At 37.8% G+C, this 19,376-nt stretch overlaps 1 protein-coding gene across 5 annotated transcripts in view; it reads left to right on the top strand.

The window, feature by feature from the left end:
• The window catches only part of RPRD2 (regulation of nuclear pre-mRNA domain containing 2), an 84,042-nt gene that overhangs the window by 30,021 nt on the left and 34,645 nt on the right, over nucleotides 1-19,376 (top strand). For all 5 annotated transcript variants that reach the window (XM_029227366.1, XM_029227368.1, XM_029227369.1 and 2 more), the window contains exon 2: nucleotides 6,144-6,273. In XM_029227366.1, coding sequence (XP_029083199.1) covers nucleotides 6,144-6,273 — 130 coding nt within the window. The remainder of the gene's footprint in view (nucleotides 1-6,143; nucleotides 6,274-19,376) is intronic.

Below are 19,376 nucleotides of genomic sequence, written 5' to 3'. Positions count from 1 at the left end.
CTTCATATACACGTACACACACACACACTTATTTGAGAGTATGTTGCAGACATGATGCCCTGTTTAATACTTCAGTGTCCTTAAAAGCAGTTCATTTCCTTATATAGTTGTATCAGTAAGCTTGGGCTGCCATAACAAAATACCACAAACTGTGTGGCTTAAACAGCAGAAATTTATTTTCTTACAGTTCTAGAGGGTGGAAAGGCTAAGATCAAGGTCTGACAGGGTTCAGTTTCTGGTGAAAGTTCTCTTCCTGGCTTGTAGATGGCCACCTTCTTACTGTGTCCTCACGTGGTGGAGGAGGGTTTGGGGGGAGGCAGAGTTCCTCTGATGTCTAAGGACACTCGTGTCATCTTATCAAGGCCCCACCATTATGTCCTCAGGTAACCTTAATTACCTCCTTATAGACCTTATCTCCGCATACAGTAACATTGGGGGTTAGGACTTCAACATATGAATTTTGGGGAGACACAGTTCAGTACATTGCAACAGTTGTTATGTAACATCTGTGCAACCACCAAAACCAGGAAATGAAAACTGATACAGTACCACCATCGAATCCACAGACCTTAATTGAATTTTGCCAGTTATCCCAATAATGGTCTTTTTTGTTGTTGTTTGTTTTTTGCGGTACGCGGGCCTCTCACTGTTGTGGCCTCTCTGGTTGTGGAGCACAGGCTCCGGACACGCAGCCTCAGCGGCCATGGCTCACGGGCCCAGCCGCTCTGCGGCATGTGAGATCTTCCCGGACCGGGGCACGAACCTGTGTCCCCTGCAGCGGCAGGCGGACTCTCAACCACTGCGCCACCAGGGAAGCCCCAATAATGGTCTTTTAAAAGTCCAGGGTCATTTGTTAGAGTTGTCATGTCTCTTTAGTTTACTTCAATCTGAAACAGTTCTTTAGTCTTTCCTTATCTTTCATGACCCTGAAATTTTTGAAGACTATAGACCAGTAACTTGTAAAATAATCCATAAATTTATGTTTGTTTTTTTGTTTTTGTTTTTAGATTCAGGTTATGCAGTTTTGGGCAGGAATACCGCAGAAGTGACGCTGTGTTCTTAAAGCATTATATATATTTGGAGGAACATAATGTCAATCTGCCTCATTAATAGTGACATTAACTTTTATCTCTTGAATAAGTATATGTTTTCTATATATAACTGTGAATTCATACCATGACTTCCAATTACAGTCCAGCACCACAGGGTTTATTCTAACCTCCTTCTTTCTGCATTTGTAACTTCCTAAATCTGTATATATTTCAAAGGTAGCGTGACTGAGATCTGCATTGTGAGTTTGGATATGGAGTGTGAAAGAGGGGAGTCAAGGATGACCCGATTTTTGGCTGAAAAAAACCACCACAGAAGAAATGCCATTTACTGGGATGGAGAAGACTATAGGAGGAGAGAATTAAGAGGAAGAGATCAGAATATCACACGTTGAGTCTGAGCTGTGTATTAAATATCCCAAGAGAGATGTTGGGTAGGAAGTTGGATATTTGAGTCTGCAGTTCAAAGAATAGGTCCAGGCTGAAATACAAATTAGTTTAAGACAGTCAGTTAAACTTTTTGGACAAAAGCGATTATATTTCCTTAATCAATAATGGAAGCAGCAAATATATATTACAGAAAATTATAATACAGGCAAGCAAAAGTGAAAAAAATAGAGATCAGTACTGTTAAAACTTAATTCCTTATTCTTTCTGATCTCTTTCACAGATTTTTTTCCTAACATGAGATCATTCTATAATTACTGTGTTTTCCCTCCAGTTGATGATTTATTTCCATTTCCGTAAATTTTCATTTTATCTGATCCCAGACCACATTCACATTTCTTCAGTTGATCCAAAAATGTCATTTATAGCTGGCTAGTCCAAACCTATATCCATTTCAGAAACACAAATTAGTTACATCAGATTGCTCTGTACCTTGAGTCTCTTAATCTCTCCAGTAATAGTTTAGGGCGGGAATTTCCTGGTTAGGACTCCAAGCTTTCACTGCCAAGGGCCTGGGTTCAGTCCCTGGTGGGGGAACTAAGAGCCTGCAAGCCACGTGGCATGGCCAAAAAAAAAAAAAGTTTGGGGTGATTTGTTTTGGGAAGTTGAGGTAGAGAGGGGTCAGAATCTGACATGAATTAAATTTAAAATTTTTGACTTTTTCCTATGGGTGAGTAGAAAACACTGAAGATTATTTAGGATGGGTTATCATAGAAAAGGAAAGTTCTGTGAGAGAGAGAGAGGTGTGTTTCTGGGAACTGTGAGTAATTCATTAAAGGTGGAATTTCGAATTTGAAGGGGGAGGAGATGAGACTGAAAAAGAAGGTAAGATCCAGAATGTAAATGAAGACTAAGGTGTTTGGGCATTTTCTAGTAAGCAGTTGGAAATCATTGACAGATTTGGTCTGAGAAATAGTTGGATACTGTTTACCTATTAGAAGATGAATTTAGCAACAATGTAGAGAATAAATTTGAGAAGACCGAGTCCAAGGCAGGATAACCAGTTAGGAGGCTATTTCAGTAGTAGTCCGGGTCAAAAGTGATGACCCAGCAAAGAGCAATGGTAGGAAGAGAAGGAGAAGAGGGGATAAATTTGAAAAATGTTATTGGGAGACAAAATTGGCTGGACTTGGAGATTTATCAAAAGGGGGTGAGGGTCAGGTAGGGAAGAAGAAGAGCCAAAGAAGACTGCTGAAATTCTAGCTAAATACAAGAGCAGTAACAGATGGAAGAGGAGGAAGATTATTAATAAAATATTGAAAAACCAAGTTCAAGGTATCTCTGAGACTTTGAAGTAGATGTGTGCATTGACTGGTAAAGGGAAATCCAAGCATGAAATCTATGGATATGGGAGTCATTGGTACTTAGGTGGTAGTAGTTAAATGTGGATAATTATGCTGATAGCATTCCATTTTCTGTTGGCTAAGCAAAGTCCTAAATGCTTTACATACATTGTTTTATTTAATTCTTATAACAACCCATGAGTTTGTCATTTTGCAAAGAAAAAAAAAAGTAACATATAGAAGTTAGGTAATGTATAAGACCCTAAAGCTAATAAGTGATAAAGCCAGGAATAGAACTGACTATCTGATTTTGAACCTGAAATCTTACAACTCTATGCTACGGGTGAATCGAGAAGAGTGCTCAGGAGAGAACCCTGGGGAGCATCAACATTTAAAGGAGGATTGAGGACTTCACTGGTGGCACGGTGGATAAGACTCCACACTCCCAGTGCAGGGGGCCTGGGTTTGATCCCTGGTCAGGGAACTAGATCCCACACGCATGCTGCAACTGAGAGTAGCATGCCACAACTAAGCCTGTGTGCCGCAACTAAGAAACCTGCATGCCACAACTAAGGAGCCTGCGACCTGCAAATAAATATTTTAAAAAACGAAATAAATAAAGGAGGATGATCACAGGCAGAGCTGCCTACCTATCATGTCCACCTGTGTATATATATGGAGGAAGAGCTAGAGACGTCAGAGGAGAACTAAGAGAATGATTATAACAGAAACAAAAAGGGATTACTATAGCACATTATTCTGTGTGCCAAAGCCTGGTGGAAATGATAGTTCTTTGTAGAAATAGCATTTAAAAAAATCTCCTTTTGGGGCTTCCCTAGTGGTGCAGTGGTTAAGAATCTGCCTGCCAACGTAGGGGACACATGTTCGAGCCCTGGTCCGGGAAGGTGCCACGGAGCAACTAAGCCCGTGTGCCACTACTGAGCCTGTGCTCTAGAGCCCGCAGGCTACAACTACTGAGCCCATACTCCTAGAGCCCGTGCTTCCCAACAAGAGAAGCCACTGCAATGAGAAGCCTGCTCACCACAACAAAGAGTAACTCCCGCTCGCTGCAACTAGAGAAAGCCGGCACACAGCAACAAGACCCAACACAGCCAAAAATAAATAGATAAATATATTAAAGAAAAATCTCCTTTGGGTTGAATAAGTTGGAGTTTATTGGTAATATTGGTAATTGCTGTTTGAGTGAAGTGATGGCAACATAAATGAGATAGCATAATTTATATAAGGCTCCTCACATGGTAGATTGCATTTTTTAAAATAAATTTATTTTATTATTTTATTTTATTTTTTGGCTGCGTTGGGTCTTCATTGCTGCGCGTGGGCTTTTCTCTGGTTGCAGCGAGCGGGGGCCACTTCCCGCTGCAGTGCATGGGCCTCTCACCGCAGTGGCCTCTCTCGTTGCGCAGCATGGGCTCCAGGGCGCCGGCTTCAGTAGCCGTGGCGCACGGGCTTAGTTGCTCCACGGCATGCGGGACCCCCCCAGACCAGGGCCCAAACCCGCGTACCCCGCATTGGCAGGCGGACCCGCAACCACTGCGCCACCAGGGAAGCCCGCATATTTTTTAAGTACAAAAAAAGGTAGCTCCTATAATTATGGAGTTACTAGAAATTAGAGACAGTGAGTATATAACACTCTTTCAGATCCCTAATCTGAAATATCTTAACTGACTTAGGTAAATTGATCTGGATGGGTTTACATATGGGTACATTAAAAAAAATAATAAATTTATGTATTTATTTAATTTTGGCTGCATTGGGTCTTCGTTGCTGCGCGCGGGCTTTCTCTAGTTGCGGCGAGTGGGGGCTACTCTTTGTTGCGGTTCGCAGGTCTCTCATTGCGGTGGCTTTTCTTGTTGCGGAGCATGGGCTCTAGGCACGCAGGCTTCAGTAGTTGTGGCACGTGGGCTCAGTAGTTGTGGCACACAGGCTTAGTTGCTCCGTGGCATGTGGAATCTTCCTGGACCAGGGATCGAACCCATGTCCCCTGCATTGGCAGGCAGATTCTTAACCACTGCGCCACCAGGGAAGTCCCTGGGTACACTTTTTGAGAGAACATAATTCCCATCTAATGATTTCTGCTTCTCTGTGAAATAGCATATTAAGCTTATCTCCTGAGAGTGAGAATGTGGTAAGAGAGGGCGCTTGACAAGAGTGGTAAAGTTTGAAATAGCTCTTACAGCAAATGAGAGAGGATGCTGATTAAAGACGTATGGAAGGAGGGCCCACTGAAGGAAGGGACTGAATTTACATTGTTTCAGTACTTCTGGTGGTATGATTTTTCTTCAGCAGAACCCAGGGGCAGAAATAAAGGTGCAGTAAAGGCGTTCAGTTAGATTGATCCAGATTTAGGATTTTGTTGAATACATGTGATAGAAAGCCTAAATTGTAGGGAGGACGAAAAGCAAATGAAGGTTTTGATATGAGTGGTTTCGATAATGGATCAGAAAGACTCGAACTGGTAGAGAAAGAATTGAGTACCAAAAGAGACTATATGTGAGTTAGAGAAAATAAAGAACTGAGATCTTGATGAAATTGAAGGACAAATATAATGGAATGGACGGTTGTGGTCAGAAAGGGTGATTTTAAAATGTAGAAAGAAGTGGTTCTTGGAGGTCGCTGCATTTGAGATCGAGACTAGAAAACATGATGAATCATCTTCCATACAGACAGTAAAATTTTTCAGGATAATAATAAAACTTAGGGTGGCTTTGCTCAAGGTTCCAGATAGTAAATTGATTGGGCCCTGTCCTGGACCTTAAAAAAGGTTGATGTGGGTGAGTTTATGGGCTCAAATTACTTATTTCCCAGGACATTCGCCTAGTGATGAAAGTGGCAGCAGAGCCTCTCTTCCAGTAGATGGGAGGACTTAGGTGTATCTGGACTGGTTGATGAAAAGAGTCTGTCTGCAATAATAATGTAGAGGAGGTTAAGCAATTTGCTTGCCTAAGGTCACATTCTGATTGGATTCTAAAACTCATTCTCCTTCCACTAACCCTGGTGTTTCTGCAGCAAATTGAACTACTTCAACTCAATTTTTTGTCTTCCCAAATGTTTGGGAGAACAGTTTTGTTTTATTTGAGCTTCTCCAGAGTTAATGGGTTTTTTAGTGCCAAATACAAAGTGAAGTAGAAATTTGCTAAAGGAATACGTAGAACAGAAACTTAACCTGAAGCAGTCAAGGTTTTTAGGCATTAGGTTCAGTAACTTGATCCGTTAGCTCATTTGTCTGTTTATTCATCATCCATCCTTGTAGTAGCAGTTATACAGTTTGAGAACACTGTATTTGGAATAAGTTGTACTAAGTACTCATTTGGTCTTATTTATTGTCTTTTGTCATCTCCAGCTGCCTATCCCCACCGTTTGAATCTCTTTTACCTTGCCAATGATGTCATACAGAACTGTAAAAGGAAAAACGCAATCATATTCCGTGAATCGTTTGCTGATGTACTTCCGGAAGCAGCTGCTCTAGTGAAGTAAGTAAATTCTTACTCCTCTTTGGGATCTAAGCTTAGAAAATTTAGAATTTTAGTTTCCTGTTAGTAAGAACTGTGATAGTTGCACATGCTTGAAGATCCAAGGATATTTTGTCCAAATTGTTCATTGTAACTTTCCTGGTAATACACTTTTTTTTTAAAGACTCTTTCCTCCCTTTTTGAAAACTTGTCTGTTATTTATGCTCTGCCTCTTCTCTCCTAACTTGACCAGGAGAGTGTATCTCCTGGTCATACTCTCTGGCTGTACTGCTTTCTAACTGCTTTTTCTGTTTTTGTGTTTTTTACACATTTCCATTTTTCTTTCAGAGTCTTTCTGAAATCTTGCCCCCTTCATGAAATCTGTGTAATTAGGGAGAAATGAAAATATTTATTCTTAATTCCATATTGATTTACTCCATTAGCAAAGTTGTGTCCAGCATTTCTCAAAGTGCTGGAACACTTATATTTGATCTTATTTTTGTCCTGTATTAATAGTGTTTTCCTTGTGTTTCATCCATATTTGTAAGCTGTTTGCTTGGTGTGAGAAACACACACATCTACACACAATTGGAGGATAAACAATTACATGGAAAAATCAAAATAGCTAAATATTTCCTCGAATTATGTACTTATTAGCATAATATATATTTGAATATATGACTATCGTATATTATTGATCCATTTGTTAGTATTAACCCAGTTAGAATGGAATGATCCTTGTTCCTTCCTTTGGATTGTAGACTTAAGATGTCTACTTTGGTATTACAAAAGATTAAAATGTGGTCTTATTTTTATATACTAAGTAATAAAGATTTATACACGTCAGGAGTACATAAAATAATAACAGTAATATCACCTACGTTTATTGAGCAGTCATAATTGACCAGATATTGTTATTATTATACAAAGTGCTTCGTGTACTTCAGGTTGTTTAAACCTGAGAACAACATTTAAAGTGGCTATTACTATTACCCCCATTTTAAGGCGGAGGAAACTGGCTTAGAGACATTAAGTAGCTTGCCTAAGCTCTCACAGCTACCGGGTTGGGGGCGGGGGGCTGGTATTTGGCAGAATTCCTACCCAAGCCTGTCTAGACCCCGAAGCTTATGTTCTTTGCCACCTAACCACTAGTCTGTGCTGCTTCTTTACATATATAAATCCAGTATAATTTTGAGTAAGAAAAGCAGTGTGCTACATGATCTCCACTACTTAGAGTTTCTGCTGTAAATATTATAGTCTTAAAAACTTAACCTAATGTATCCTATACTTAGATTTCATGACCTAGTTCATGGATTAATATAGGGTTGTCACCTTTTATTTTACCATGTAAGGATATTTTTAAAAACAACTACTTTGTATTACTATTTCACAGAAAAACGTAGGAATGGCATAATCTCAGAATAAAGTACAGTCCTTTAAAATTTTAAGCTCTGAAAATGTTTTTAACTCAATGAAGGATATCTTCAGAAACCTATGATAAAATCAGACTTAATGGTGAAACAGTAAAAGCATTTCAGGACAGTAATGCCCTCTATCATCATTACTGTTCACCATTATGTTGAGATTCCATTCATTTCTAAATAAATAAATAATGAGAAGGCATTTAGAAGAGATAGAATTATCATTATTTGCAGATAATAGGATTACCTACATCAGGGGTGGGCAACCTTTTTCTATAAAAGACCAGATAGTATTTTAGGCTTTGCAGGCCATAGGATCTCTGTTGCCACTACTCAACTCTGCCATTCTAGCGTAAAAGCAGCCATAAGCAAATGGGTGTGGCTGTGTTCCTAAAACTTTATTTACAAATCAGGCAGCTGGCCAGATTTGGCTTGAGGTTTGTAGTTTGCTGACCCCTGGCCTACATAGAATCAACTAATAAGAGAGTTCAGTTAAATAGCCAGATTCAAGTTCAACGTAGAAAAGCAGTAGATTTCCTATATATGCTAGCAGTAACCAATTAAAAATGTAATTAGAAAAAAAAGATTCCTTTTGCAACAAGAAGTACTGCCTCCCCCCCCAAATAAAGGAAACCCCACCCAAAAATAAATATAATAAGAAGTATGTAAGGCTTTTATAGAGAAAATTTTATAAGAAGACCTGGATAAGTGAAGAGATAGATACATACTTTTTTTGTGTGTGTGTGTGGTACACAGGCCTCTCACTGTTGTGGCCTCTCCCGTTGCGGAGCACAGGCTCCGGACGCGCGCAGGCTCAGCAGCCATGGCTCACGGGCCCAGTCGCTCCGCGGCATGTGGGATCCTCCTGGTCCAGGGCACGAACCCGCGTCCCCTGCATCGGCAGGCGGACTCTCAACCACTGCGCCACCATGGAAGCCCAATACATACTTCTGAAGGGAAAGATTTGGTATTGTTAAAAATATGATTCTCTCCCAATATGTAATCTATAAATTCATTGTGTAATCCCAGTCAGAATCTCAGTAGGGTTTGATGTGGAAGGATATATATTCAAGATAATTGTTTATAAGAACATCAGAGTCAGAGTTCCCCTGTCAATTATCTTGTATATATTTTAAAACAATAATAGAATCAGGAGTAGAAGACTATATCAGTGAAACAGAATATATTCTCACTTATAAAGAAATTAATTATAAAGTATATGATAAATGAAAGTATATTAGGATATGAGCTTTAGTATTCCATAAACAACCCCATCCCATCCCCCTTTTAAATTTCTGTTCACGGTTATACTTTAGACTCATTTCTACCCTTTTGTGAATTCATTTCTCTTAATTTAAGGCTATCATTTAAATCCCTTTAATTGAGGAGGGGCAAATGTTTAGAAGTTCCAGACAGTTAACCCAGGTGAGTGAAGTGGGTGGACTGTAAGGAAAAACCCATCTAAAAGGGGCAACAGCTACTCAGCCCTAGCCTATGGCCATAAAGAAACATGAGTTCACTGTTGACCTATGCTTTCAGACCTTCCAAAGATTTCTCATTTTTTAAGCTAGGTCAAAATCTAGATTCTTATATGAAGCCTCCCAATTTTTAAATGTGTGAAGCTAAATCACATTCTAAAAAATTTATTGCTAGCCAAACAAAACACATCTGATGACTAAATTTTGGAGTTACAAATAAATTTTAGTAAGTGGGTGAATTTGCAAATACAGAATCTGCAATTAACGAGAATCAACTGTATCTAGAAATAAATCTTAACAAAAGATGTATAAGATCTCTATTGAAAAAATTATAAAACATAATTGAGAAACAGTATAGAAAACCTAAAGAAATAATTTGTGGATAGGGAAGACTCAATATTTAATGTCATTTCTTCCCAAATTGATTTATAAATCCAAAGCAGTCTTAATTAGGCTCTGAGTAGTGTTTTTCCCCACTATTTTATTAATTGATTTTGAATTTTGTATGGAAGTGCAGAGAGCTCCTTCTTCCCCTTCCCCCACAAAGAGAAAGCCTAGAAACTCTTGAAGAACAACAAGGTGGGAAGACTGGCTCTACCAGATTTCAAGACTGATTATAAAGCTACGATAAATAAAACAGTGTGATATTTGCCCAGAGATAGCCAAAGAAACTGGTAGAACATAATACAAAGTCTAGAAACAGACCAGTATATATACTTGGTCTCTGTATGAAACTATTAGGTAGTAGAAAAAGAATAACTTTTTCATAAATATTGCTGGGACAAATTGGCTATATAGAAAAAATTAGATCCCACTCACATCATACACAAAAATCAATTGCATATTAAATACTTAAACATGAAAGAACTACAAATCTTTTGAAGACAATATAGGAGAATATTTCATGACCTTACCTCATAAGATTAATAAATACAGCTACATTAAAATGAAGACCCTTCCATTTAATTGAAAGACACTATGAAGAGTGAGAAGACAAAGGGCTTCCCTGGTGACGCAGTGGTTAAGAATCTGCCTGCCAATGCAGGGGACACGGGTTCAAGCCCTGGTCCGGGAAGATCCCACGTGCCGTGGAGCAGTTAAGCCAATGTGCCACAACTACTGAAGCCCGGGCGCCTAGAGCCCATGCTCCACAACAAGAGAAGCCACTGCAATGAGAAGCCCATGCACTGCATCAAAGAGTAGCCCCCACTCGCCACAACTAGAGAAAGCCCGCACGCAGCAACGAAGACCCAATGCAGCCAAAAATAAATTAAAAAAAAAAAAAGTGAAAAGACAAGCCACAGAGTGGGAGAAAATATTTTTATGCAGTCAACAAAAGGTTCATATCCAGAATATATAAAGAGTTACAAAATAAGAGAAAGACAAAAAATTTGAAGATTTTAGTTTTACCTGGCACTTGTAGAAATCAAACCAGAAATTATTTAAATATTTATTAATAACTTTTAAAACAATAAACGTTAATAACCAACACTTAAAATTTTAGTGAAAAGAGTGGTGGTGTTTTGCATTCTTGCCAGATCTCTTTAATGTCTGGCTTAATATCAGACAGCTATATTTTCTTACCTGCTTTTTGCATTCAGTCTGTTCTGATATCATGTCATATAGCCCTAGAACTGCTGAGACATATCATTACATATCATATAAGTTAAGTCCCAATCAGGAGACATAAATCACATATCAGTAATTTAAACAGGGAAGATTTAATATGAAGAATCGTTAAGTAGGTAAAAGGTAGCTAACTACTAGAAAGAATAAACTAACTCTAAGGTGTTATGGAATAGTATCTGCTGAAAGCAGCTACTACCACTGAACCTGAGGGAAAAGTAAATAAGGACTCACCCCACCCCACCCCAAGCTAAGATTCAGACCTGAGGAAAGAGTGGATTGCTGTAAGAACATGCTACCTGTCACTAGTGGTTAAGAAACAGGCTGGAGAGCACTCACCGCTGAACTACAAAAGCTATGCTAAAATGCACCCAGGATGCCTCTAAGCTGATCCACTTGAAAATAGAACACCAAAAGAAGAATCCGTACTGCCTCTTCTAGCCTCTTGGTGTCACTCTAGGGCTCTCTGTTGTCAGAGTCCAACACTGAACCAAGGGGAAATAGAGTTTGCAGAGTCTGGCTCCGGTACCACAAGGGAAGGGCATGTTAGAGCTGAGAGACAGTAAATTAATAACCAGCACACATACGTACCAGATAAGGCATAAATCTTAAAGTCCACCAGTACGAACATTAGCAAGATTGTGGCACAGTGGAAGCTCTTATATACTGTTGCTTTGAGGGTTGATTGGTATAAAACAACCTCATTTTTAAAAGTTTATGTACAGGGCTTCCCTGGTGGCGCAGTGGTTGAGAGTCCACCTGCCGATGCAGGGGACACAGGTTCGTGCCCCGGTCCGGGAAGATCCCACATGCTGCGGAGCGGCTGGGCCCGTGAGCCATGGCCGCTGAGCCTGCGCGTCCGGAGCCTGTGCTCCGCAACGGGAGAGGCCACAACAGTGAGAGGCCCGCGTACTGCAAAAAAAAAAAGTTTATGTACAGATCTTGCAATGTCCCCATAGGCTTTTACCCCTGAGCAACTTTTGCATATGTGCAGCAAGATCAGTGGAAGGGAATTTTCATAGCAACATTGTCTATGGTAATAAAAATTTGGGGAATTCCCTAGCAGTCCATTGGTTAGGACTCTTGTGCTTCCACTTTAGGGGGCCCAGGTTTGACCCCTGTTTGGAGAACGAAGATCTCACAAGCAGCGCAGCACAGCCAGAAAATAAATTAATAAAGTGAAAACCCTAATAAAAAAAATTTGGAAACATTTTTCTACAGTAAAGTGAATGAATTGTAGCATACTGGAATACCAGGCAGCAAGGAAAATTAATGAATTTCAGTTATATGCAATGACATAGACAGATCTCACAAAATATTGATTGAAAGTACAAAGGAATATTTACGTATATATAGTATGAATCCATTTATATAAAGTTCAAATTTGGCAAAAAATGAACTCTTGTTTATACCTACCTACATGTTAAAGAAAAGTAAGGAAGCAATTATCACAGAAGTCTACCATCCCAGGTAGGTGGAAGGGATTGTAAACTTGAAGGGGTCCACTCAGGTCCTCTGGGGAGCTAGTGATATTTTATTTCTTGACCTGGGTTGTGATTACATGGCTGTTCACTTTTTAATCATTTGTTTATAATATATATCATATGTAATTATATGCAACTTTTCCATAATGTAAGATTTATTTGGACTAAACAATTTTCAAATTACAGTATTAAGTAAATGAATTTAAGAAGTTGATTCCTTTTGAAAATCAAATTGGCAGCCTAGTAGAACAAATTGTATAATCAACCATAGAGCAGTACAGTATTCCCAATTAGGTATGAACTCTGTAGAGTTTTGTTTGCTCTATCCTTTCACCTTCCTTATACACTTACTATCCTCAAGAAATTTTCCCTTCCTGACTTCTACTTCCTAGTCTGGATTAAACAATTCTTCTTTGCTACCATTATACCTGTCTCTACTTCTGTCATAGCACCTAACACACTGCCTTGTAATTGATACACATGCTTTTTTTTTTTTTTTTTTTCTGTATGCGGGCCTCTCACTGTTGTGGCCCCTCCCGTTGCGGAGCACAGGCTCTGGACGCGCAGGCTCAGTGGCCATGGCTCACTGGCCCAGCCGCTCCACAGCATGTGGGATCCTCCCGGACCGGGGCACGAACCCGTGTCCCCTGCATCGGCAGGCAGACTCTCAACCACTGCGCCACCAGGGAAGCCCGATACACATGCTTTTTGTCACCAGTTTCTATCTCCCAGACATTCTGCTCCCAGCACAATGCTTGTCACATCATAGGTGGTTGGTTAGCTTGATGCATGGATGGAAATACCATGGAGAGCTGTAAAGCTGTATTTCTTAAGTACAGGCCTAGATATTCCTAGGTGGGTCCATAGATATAGTTTAAAGGGTCTGTGGATTGTCTAAGCGTATTAAGTGTCATCCGTATGATTACCTTATTAACAGTTCTGTGACTCATTTTCAGTGGCTGTGTTATCATGTGTTTGTATTTTGACATAAGATAATATTACTTTATCAAAGGCTAATGAGGAAAGGTTAAAGATGGCTTTAATATATAAATAATGGTTTGTATCAGTTGAAGGCACTAATAATTTCGACTAAAAAAAAGTTCATAGTAGTTCAAAAATTGTGAAATAATTGAATGATAATAGTATTATAGGCTTGATAAATTAAAAAAATATTAAATTCAGTGTATATATTCAGTATCATGTTTGCACTGCACCTTGTACTTGGTTTCGACAAAATATTTATCACTTTAAATCAATGTTAGTATGAATGGTATTTACTGTATTTTTGTTTAATTTGCAAATTCTGATTTATAGTTGAAGAACTATAAAATGTTTTCAGGGGAATCATATAGGGTAAAAAGATAAATGGAGACTTTGCGATCATATTCATAGGAAATCCAAGAGAATTTACAGACTAATGAGGATTCAGCCAGGTTGCTGGATACAAATCAACATATAAGAATCAATAGCATTTCAGTATATCAGAAATAACCAGTTAAAATATAATTTAAGAAAAAAGGGATATTATTAGCAGTAATAACAAAAGCTTATAGGTACCTAGAACAAAAGTGTGTTGAGACCTTTATGAAGAAAATTATAAACTGTTTCAAAAAGACAAAAATCAGCATGTAAATACAGTACACTTTAATCAAGTTCCCAGTAGGACGTTTTAAGAAATTCGTTATACTGATTCTAAAATTCATATAGAGGAGTCAGTGTCTTAGGAGTAGTCAAGACTGTTGATAAAAAGCCAAGTTGGACTTAACCTATGAAATATCAAGAATTATTATTTGGCTATAGTAATTAAAAGAGTATGGTATTAATACAAGCATAGACAAATAGATTTAAGGAACAAAACAGAGAGCCCACAAATGGACTCATACATATATGAGACCTCTGTAAATGGTAGCAGTTGCATTACAGTTCATTGGGGGGAAGATGAACTCTTCAATAAGTGATTCTGGGACATGGACTTTCTGTGTGGAAAAAATAAAATTAAATGTTAAATGTTTCCCAACACAGTACACAAAAATATATCCCAAATGAATTACCTTGATGTATAAAACAAAATGTTAAAATGTTAGAAGAAAATATGAATATGTTCATGAATATAAGGGTTAGTTTAGAAAGCTCTTAAGACACCAGGAACAGAAAGTATTTGTAAGTTTAAGTACATCAAAATTAAACTTCTACATTATAGAAGACACCATAAAATTAAAGACAAGTGACACACTAGGGAAAACATTTGTTATAGGCAAATAAAAAAGATAAGTTTTATAAATGGGGATTATTTTAGGAGATACAGAGTAGCAAGTTTTTAGAGATAAAAATCTCTCTCCATCTAATTTCTGAGCTACAAGGTTTTTTGGGTTAAGTATTGACTGCCTCCTCCTTGAGTTGACCCAATATTTGGTCTTCCATTCAGTCAGTTGGCAAATATTTATTAAGAACCTGCAAGATATATAGCACATTATTCTGATGATGTCCCAGAAATAAGATACTGATAAAGAAAAGATATTCTTGAGTGAGGCACAAGATTATGCTGTTTGGTTCTGGTTTTGTTTTGTTTTGTTTTTTTGCCACTCTGCGCAGCTTGTGGGATGTCAGTTCCCCAACCAAGGACTAAACCTGGGCCCTCGGCAGTGACAGCGCGGAGTCCTAACCACTGGACCGCCAGGAAATTCCCTAGTTCTCTTTATTTTATCTGTGATACCTGGGCACCTCTTGTACTCCTTATCAACTTTATGCCTTGAAATAATTGGCTAATACCTTGCTGTTTTAAAAGTGGTCCAGGGGTGAGGGTTGCTAGCATAGGAAGCATCTATTCAACATCCTAGCAATTCTGCAAGTCAGTCAATTTTTTTGTTACTTGTAAGTCAAACAACAAAGTTTATATTTAATTATGTTGTGTGTGGTAATAATTGTATGTTCTGTAGAAATTAAGGTTGTGATCAGTAATGGCTGAAATAGAGGTCTAGAATTACAAGGTAAGTAAAACTGCTATTTTGGATTTTGTTTTGGTTTTTTATTTTAGTTGAATTTGGAAGTTCAAGAGATGGTTGGATTGTGGAAGTTTGAGAGTTCTGTGTTCATATAAAGAACGAATCTAGCCAAGAATTTTAGAGCTAACAGAAATTGTTTAGTAAAAATCATTTTACAAATGAAGAAACCTAGTTCCCAAAAGACTTCTCACTGAAACCAGAACTAAAACCTCTAGTTTCCCCATCTAGTGCTATTTTTTACTATATTATACCCTGGTCTTATTTTTATGATTTCTTAGCAGTTGCTGTTTTTCCAGCATATTTTACTTGAGACTTCGGTGAATAGCTGTTGGGACTTCATAATGAATAGTTGGATTTGAAAATGACAAAATCCAGTAGTCATTCATTCATTTACTATTTAGTGAACACTTTGTAGGTGCTGAAGAAGCAACAGTAAATAAGTTATAACTCCTGCCAGGAGGAAGCTCTGTAAACAGACATTTACAGATAATTATGACTTGGCTTCTGGCTGAATGGCCAGCCATCAATTCCAAAGGGTCCTTTTTTATAAAACAATTACATTCTTGACAAAATATTAGCTGAACCAATAACAGTGGACATATTAGAATGGCAGAGCTGACATTAATTAGTATGCCTGTCTCAGAGTACCTACCACATGATCTGGGCTCTGGAAAGGGGATAAAGTAGTCTTGAGTCATAAGTCCCCCTGGCTTCCAGTATAGATTTGCTCTCCAGGAACACATTTCCTACTTAGATCACCAGGAATCTCATAGATCAAAAAAATATGTGCTCACCTTCAAAGGTCGCCAAATACATTGGGAAACAAAGCACCACAAAGGAGAATCAGCAGATTTAGATCCCCTCACAATGAGCTTCAGATACTAGAATTATCAGACAGGGTATATAAGACAATTATAAGAGATGTTAAAGAAAGATTAAATGGAATAAAATGAACAATGGATAAGATATTTGGGCAAAAGAACCAGTAGGAATTCTAGAAGGGAAAAAGAGATTAAGCTAGAAAATAGTTCTGAAGAAAGTAGAATGCAGCAGTAGAGAGAAGGAAGTAGAAAAATGAAGAATAGAATGAAAGGCCTAATTAACATCAAATGAGAATCCTGGAGGAGAGAACTTCTGAGTTCTTTCAAAGAGGTAATGGCTGAGAACACTTTGAAAGTGATGAAACAAAACAAAACATGAATCTTCAAAGATAGGAAGCACAACATATACTAACCAGGGTAAATAAAAAATTTATACCTAGTCATTCATTGTGATGAAATTACAAAACAAAAAGATTTTTAAAAGCAGCCAAAGCGTTCACACCTACTAGGATAACTAATTTAAAAACAAAATAAAACCAGAAAATAACAAGTGTTAGAATGAGGAAAAACTTCTGCATCTCTGTAGGAATGTAAAATGGTGCAGCTGCTATGGAAAAAGTTTGATGGTTCTTCAAAAAGTTAGAGAATTACTGTATGATCCAGCAGTTCTACTCCTGGGTATGTACAAAAAAAAAATGAAAGCAGGAAATCAAATGGATGTTTGTACACCCTTGTTCATAACAGCACTTTTTACAATAGCCAAAAGAAGGAACCAGCCCAATTTTCAGATGAACAGATAACAAAATATGGTATATACATAAAACAGAATATCATTCAACCTTAAAAAGGAGAGAATTCTGACACATGCTACAACGTAGATGAATCTTGAAGACATTATGCTAAGTGAAATAAACCAATCACAGAAGCACAACTATTGTATGATTCCACTTATATGAAGTAACTACAGTAGTCAGATTCATAGAAACAGAAGGTAGAATTGTGGTTATATGGGAAATACTGTATGACTCCATTTATAGAAAATGTCTAGAATAGGTAAATCCATAGAGACAGAAAGATTAGAAGTTGTTAGGAGCTGGAGGAAAGGGGTAATAGGGAGTTAATTGTTTAATGGGTACAGAGTTTCTGTTTAGGGCAGTGAAAATTGTTGGAAACAGACAGAGGTCATTGTACAACATTGTGGATATAACTAATGCCACTGAGTTGTACATTTAAAAATGGTTAAAATGGCAAGTTTTATGTTATTATTTTATGACAGTTGAAAAAACAGTAAACAGAAAACAAAGTAGTCAAGAGAAAAGACAGAGTCAGATCACATGCACAAGGACTACAGTTAGACTGACAACAGACTTCTAAACTGCAACAGTGAAACCAGAAGGCAGTTACGAAAAATATTTTTATAGCATTGAAAGAAAATAGCCGTCAACATGGATTTGTGGGACTTCCCTGGTGGCGCAGTGGTTAAGAATCTGCCTGCCAATGCAGGGGACACGGGTTTGAGCACTGGTCTGGGAAGATCCCACATGCCATGGAGCAACTAAGCACGTGCACTACAACTACTTAGCCTGTGCTCTAGGGCCCGCGAGCCATAACTGCTGAAGCCCGCGTGCCTAGAGCCCATGCTCCACAGTGAGAGGCCACGACAATGAGACGCCCGTGCACCACAACGAAGAGTAGCCCCCATTTGCTGCAAGTGGAGAAAGCCCGCGTGTAGCAATGAAGACCCAACGCAGCCAAAAATTAATTAATTAAAAAAAACATGGATTTGCATACAAAGCAAGACTACTTTCAAGAGCTAGACAAACCATATAAAATGATTCTCCAGAGAAACAAAAACTGAGAACAATTTACCATCAACAAACTTCTGAATCACTTTTACTCTGGGAAGTTAGCAGTAAGAGGGATGGTGAATCATACTAGCAATAAAATATATGACATACCTAAGAATAGCCTTAACAGGGAATATGTGAGACCTTTATGAATAAATTGTATTTGGGAATGTTGAATATAAATTTATTAATGCTTTGCTGCAGTAAAGAATAATGTATTAATAATTCATAGATATTAATTAGAAAATAATGCTTTGTTTAAATTAATATATTCTCCTAATATAATTCAAATTAAAAATGCCAGAGTATCACCTCTTTTGGAACTTAACATTACTCTAAATTTACTCCAGGAAAATAAGCAAATGAGAATATAAGAAATGTTCTGAAGTATAATCGTAATGAGGGAAGATAAGCTACAGTTTTGAAGATAATACAGTATAGTGTAAAAATGGATCAGTGGTGGAGAATTTACAGCCAAGAAAAAGATTAATAATTATATTCTAGAGGAAGCACAGTAAATGAGGAAAAGAGAAATTATGATATTGAAACAATTAATTGGAAATCTGTTTAGATTAGAGCTTAACTTTACATTTATACACCAGTGGTCTTTAAATGAATTATACAGCTGAACATTAAAAAGAAATATTAGGGTATGCCTATTTTCCATTAATTAATAAATAAACCAAAACAGAGGAGGAAAAAAAGAAACGTTAATCATGAAAAGAGAGATGAAAGAAAATAAGTTATAATGTAAAAAATCTCTGGTAGGAGGACTTTCTACACTTAAAACCTGGCAGTAGACAAACATTCAAAGAAGATTTAGTACCTGTCCTCCTCAAACTATTTTAAAAAATTGAAGAGGAGGGAACACATCCTAACTTATTTTACGAGTCTGGTCACCCTGATACTAAAACCAGACAAAGACAACACACAAAAAAGAAAATTACAGGCCAGTATCTCGTGAACATAGATGCAAAAGTTCTCAACAAAACATTAGCAAGCCAACTCGGAAATAAACCCACATACCTATGGTTAACTAATCTTCAACAAAGGAGGCAAGAATATACAATGGAGAAAAGATAGTCTCTTTAGCAAGTGATGTTGGGAAAACTGGACAGCCACATGTAAATCAGTGAAGTTAGAATACTTCCTCACACCATACACAAAAATAAACTCAAAATGGCTTAGAGACTTAAATATAAGACATGACACCATAAAACTAGAAGAGAACATAGGCAAAACCTTCTCTGACATAAATCATAGCAATGTTTTCTTAGGTCAGTATCCCAAGGCAAAAAAAAAATAAAAGCAAAAGTAAACAAGTGGCACCTAATTAAACTTACAAGCTTTTGCACAGCAAAGGAAACCATAAACAAAATGAAAAGACAACCTATGGACTGGGAGAAAATATTTGCAAACAATGAGACTAACAAGGGCTTATTTTC

Source organism: Monodon monoceros, unplaced genomic scaffold (genome assembly GCF_005190385.1).
Source record: "Monodon monoceros isolate NGI ecotype Baffin Bay Population unplaced genomic scaffold, NGI_Narwhal_1 Super_Scaffold_18, whole genome shotgun sequence".
NCBI classification, from domain to species: domain Eukaryota; kingdom Metazoa; phylum Chordata; class Mammalia; order Artiodactyla; family Monodontidae; genus Monodon; species Monodon monoceros.
The sequence above is the reverse complement of the archived record's forward strand: the minus strand, read 5'-3'. Positions and strand labels throughout refer to the sequence as shown.